At 43.3% G+C, this 4674-nt stretch overlaps 1 protein-coding gene across 1 annotated transcript; it reads right to left on the bottom strand.

Moving 5' to 3' along the window:
* Positions 1-352: 352 nt before the first annotated feature.
* On the bottom strand, positions 353-3273 carry LOC112939252 (succinate dehydrogenase subunit 8A, mitochondrial). The gene is made up of 2 exons (NM_001426615.1): positions 3064-3273; positions 353-754 (listed from the first exon to the last, which is right to left on the bottom strand). Exons 1-2 carry the CDS (start codon positions 3160-3162, stop codon positions 677-679), a joined length of 177 nt encoding a protein of 58 aa, NP_001413544.1. The 5' UTR covers positions 3163-3273; the 3' UTR covers positions 353-676.
* Positions 3274-4674: the final 1401 nt, after the last annotated feature.

Here is a 4674-nt window from a genome sequence, read left to right as displayed (position 1 = left end):
TTTCTTTACAGTATTTTGTGTTAAGATTGTGTGTGCGTCATTGGCATTTTGGTCTCTTCCATCTATTGTACAAAACATATATGCTCTCTTCGGGCCTAAGTCAATTGATCAAGTGTTCAATCCCTATTTCTCTCCTCTCTCAAATTAACATTTCGTTTGTACAGAGTTTGGCATTTGAACTGGATGAAACTCAGCTTCTACGACTGCAGCTCACTGCAGCTCTGCCTTTCACAAGTAATAACATGTGCAGATGATGCTACTATGAGTTACAGAAGTAGGGCACTTCACCTCTCTATTTGTCAAAACTATTAGCCAAATATTGCAACTCACATATTGGCGTGTGACCCTGTAATTGAGAGAGGTAGAATGATATTTATGATGTCCCGTCAACTGAAACAACCTTTTATTGAGTACCCACAAACAAGTTGGACATCGACATGTCACACAAGTTGATAAAAACAAGTAAAAAGCTTTGACAAACATGGCTATCAGCGGCTAAAACGATATCGTCAACCATTTTATACAGATGATTAACAACAGCCAGAAACTAGAGAAGAAGAGATAAGAGTTCCTTCCAGGCATCACAATTTATTGTGGAGATAGTTTGAGTGAGCCAACGCCACTGGGGTTCTCTCTAGGAGGAAATTTGTTCTAGTGCATTATCTTAGGTCTTCAGCTAGTTCTTGCCCATTGCTGCTCTGTCCTGTTGCCTAAGCCTCTCACCTTCACGGCAAAGATAGTTCTGGAATTTCTCCTGCCAGAATGCAAGAAATGGTTATACCTCCAATTAAGAGTAAACAAACTTACACAAGTATTGCATAGCTGTTAGCATACAAACTGAAAAAAAAGAGACTAAAAAAAAATACACGCAGCTTGGATCAAGCACACTTGGGTTCTTGTAACAAAAATGCAGTCACAATTGGATCAGTTATAGATGGCACCCCAAGAACCGGTGGCTATAGGCAACTTGGCATTAACTGAAGGAAACAAGTGTTCCCAACCATTAATTGAGCCCGCACATCTACAAACATACTAATGCCAAAAGTAGGAGCAAAGCTGCACGATAATAAACAAGTGCCTCGGACCATCAACTGAGCCCTCTCCCAAGTACAAACATATATGTCAAAAGTAGGAGCTGACAGCTAACCAATTTACAAAAACAAGATCATATTCAATGCACAAGTATGAGTCCTATATCTTATGACACCAAAATAGAGCTACAAGTTAAAGATGACCATGATACATGTGCCATTTTACATTTACAGTGATGACCTCTAAATACTTGAGTCAGAATCATCAACCAAATAGACATCATAACATATTTCACTGAAAAGGCATAATATAACAGAAACTTTGCAGCCTCAAGCAACTAAAGTGGAGAAATCTAGCAAGTTGAGAAAAGGCAGGATTTAGTTTAGTTGACTAGCTCTGAGAAACAGTCGCCAGGTAACTTATACACTGAAGACAACATGCCTTCAGAAGTTCAGATGCCTCAAGGAAATTAACAGAACGAATAACAAGTTCCAGTCATAATCTGCGCATTTCAAGCATAGCACTTTATGGAGATGCTTATTGCAAGTATTGCTTCTATTAACCAGTTTCTGAACAAATACTTCTGACAATACAATACCCAGTATTTCATATCCAACGGGCCCACAAAGCAGCAGTTTGAAGGAATACCAACAATCTCCTCATATTCGTCTCTTGGATGCTTGTGATGAGCTTCAAGGTTATCATCTCATCCAAGATATGATATTTGATCTGTACCATTGCTCAACTCCTAAAACTATTTACACACTGCCCCAAATCAGCGTGTTGCATGTCAGCAAGCATGAAAACCGCCCTAACCCCATCCCAAGATTAAATTACATAGCTTCCTTTTCTGATGATCCATCCATTCTTCTAAAGTCAATAGATCAGTGTGTTCAAAAGTAGATTGTTTTGTATCACTACTTCACTAGTGCATTATAACTCCAATCAAACAGAAGTTCCACGATTCTACATTCCATGGCTCCACATGAATAGTTTCAGCCTTTTCTCCACTGGAAAGAAAGATATAACAAAGATTGTGCAGGCTTAAAAAAATGAATAGGGGAGTGGAGCATCTAATCTGCAAATTAAATGAATACGATTGACTAATTGTGAACCATAGACATCTGACCCCAGAAATCCAATTTGAATCTATTAATCCCAGTCTAATTCATCAAAAAAGTACAGTGCTATTGGCATATAACGAACAACACCTGATGACCCAAACGACATAAATGAACTACTAAGCACTGACATCTAATAACCTTTCATGGTTTCTTAGTATCCAAATACTCTGGTTTACAGTGTAACTGTCCCATAAAAATAAATGAAAGGTTATATACGAGGACTACATGGCAACATCTAAGTCACTAATTCTCCTGCTATCTTTCGACTAACAAAAAGTCATCATTCAGGTAACAATTTGTACAGAAATCGACAAGTTTTGTATAGCACAATCTAGTTCCATATGCAATTCTGAAAGATCATTTAGATGTGCTACTACTCTGCTGTGTCCACAACAAAATTCTGTCCAAACCAAAAGGTGCAAATGAGCGCAACAATGTCCCAAATCACATATTCACAACAGTTGAGCATTCCAAAAGTTCAGGTACTTCAACTATCCACACGATAATCCTTAAACTATACCTGCCTCAAAATCAGTAATTGTTGGCCCGTGCCAACCCCATAAATCAGAAACTTCTATGTCTGGTGTCCTTGACATTAGTGAACAGAACATAAAAATGCTCTACTAGCAATAGCATTCAACAACACATCTTAATAAAATCTTACCACAACAAACCTGCCCCCAAAGCTGGATTTCTTACTACTTAACGACAAACATTACTATCCCCAAAACCTAGGGTTCTTAATTAACATCGAATCCGCCGGATCCACGTCTACAGCAACAAATCCAGCACGGGAAAGCGCACCGAGCAAGGCACAACGCACGATCGACGGAGACGCAACATGGGAAAGGGAGGGACTAGGGGGGGTTCGGCAAAGTAGGGGAGGGGGGGAGGCATGGCAGGGTACCTTGCCGCCGAAGAGGAAGATCCCGGCGAGGCCGGCGGTGGCGACGCCGCCCCAGATGACGACGGTGGAGGAGAGCAGCGACCAGTTGCGGTAGATCATCGTCGCCGGCGGTCGTTTGCTCCGGGCGCCGCCGATCGGTCGATGGGAGATTGGAGACGACGAAGAGGGGAAAGAGGAATCGGACCAAAGGTAGGAGGAGGAACAAAACCTAAGGCCCACCTATAGCCAGTGGAGGCGGTGGCAATGGAGCGGGTTGGGCTTGGGCCTGGGCATGGGCCCCCGATAAGAAAACGGGGAGCCCAATCCCTGGCCCAACCTAGCGGGGTCCCAAGGAAGAAAGAGGCGAGGGGAAGGGATGAATGAATCTCCACTTAAATGTAGGTTTGCCGGGTGTGTAGCATATGTCAAGCACTCAAAGCACTAAGTCAGAAGACAGTACTGTAGAGGACCTATTTTTGAAGAGAGTGGTGATGTTGACGGCGCCACTAACGGCGTGCGGCGGAGGCCGAACTAGGAGCCTGTTTGGTTGGTGCCCTGAGCACCATGACTGAAATTTTTGCATGCCTGACAGGCTTCTGAGAAGTTATTGAATGTTACCTGGCCAGGCGTCCTGAACTTTTGCTTGTTTGGTTTGCCGCCGCTGCCTGAGAAGGGAAAAAGTGATTTGGGTCTGATAATTCACTAGTAAGTCAAGTGCTAAACGAGAAGACGCAAATTTCGGCGAGATTGCTTGACAGTTCCAACTGAAATCGTAGTTTTCCAATAGCAATTAATCACATACATAAAAAAAAGGGAAACCAAAGGAGTACAAGGATTAAAAATATCCCCAAATCAAGCAGCAGTCGGCAAGCTTCAATCGGCAACAACGACAGGAGCGAAAAGAATCACAGCATTGGCTGAAGCTTCGCGCCAAGATGTTGCAACAACGACGGGATCCTAAGAATCGACAGCCGCCGCGAAAGACGACGGGATAAATCTGGTGTCAGCGCGTCGCACGCCGGCGACGGCAGCAGGGGCTTTCGCGCAAACGACGGCGACGGTGGCATGGACTTCACTCGGCGGCGATAGCTACGGCGGCGGAGGCAGCCAGGCAAGGGCTTCACGAAGTGGCGGCATCAGAGCTTCACGGGAGGGCAGCTTCGTTCTGCTGGCTGCCGAAACAGATTATGATGGTAATCTTCCGTCCTCGCTGCGCCTGAGGCTCAGGCCACCGACTTTGGTGGCCTGACTCAGGCTAATCACGCGTCTCCGTGTTTCAGGCCAGGCGGGAGTAAAAGAGTGTCAGGCTAGCAACCAAACAGAGCCTAGAACGAGTCAGGCTAGTCTCAGGTCAGGTAATTTTTTCTCAGGGTAGCAACCAAATAGGCCCTAGGTCATTGAGGATTATCATTGCAGATAGTATAACAATATTTCTCAAAATAAGCAAATTTTGTAGTGGCATATATCCAATTAATCCTTATCTAGTGTATACTTACATTGTTTACACCACTTGTACACATTTGTTTTTTAAGTTTACTTTTAAAAACATTTAATTTGTCCTTGTAATTAAATTGCTAATCCATATCCATCAAATAGTTTGATGAATATAATTTGTTTCGAACGCTCTTGGGA

The sequence above is a fragment of the Oryza sativa genome, chromosome 6, assembly GCF_034140825.1.
Source record: "Oryza sativa Japonica Group chromosome 6, ASM3414082v1".
Lineage (NCBI taxonomy): Eukaryota > Viridiplantae > Streptophyta > Magnoliopsida > Poales > Poaceae > Oryza > Oryza sativa.
The sequence above is the reverse complement of the archived record's forward strand: the minus strand, read 5'-3'. Positions and strand labels throughout refer to the sequence as shown.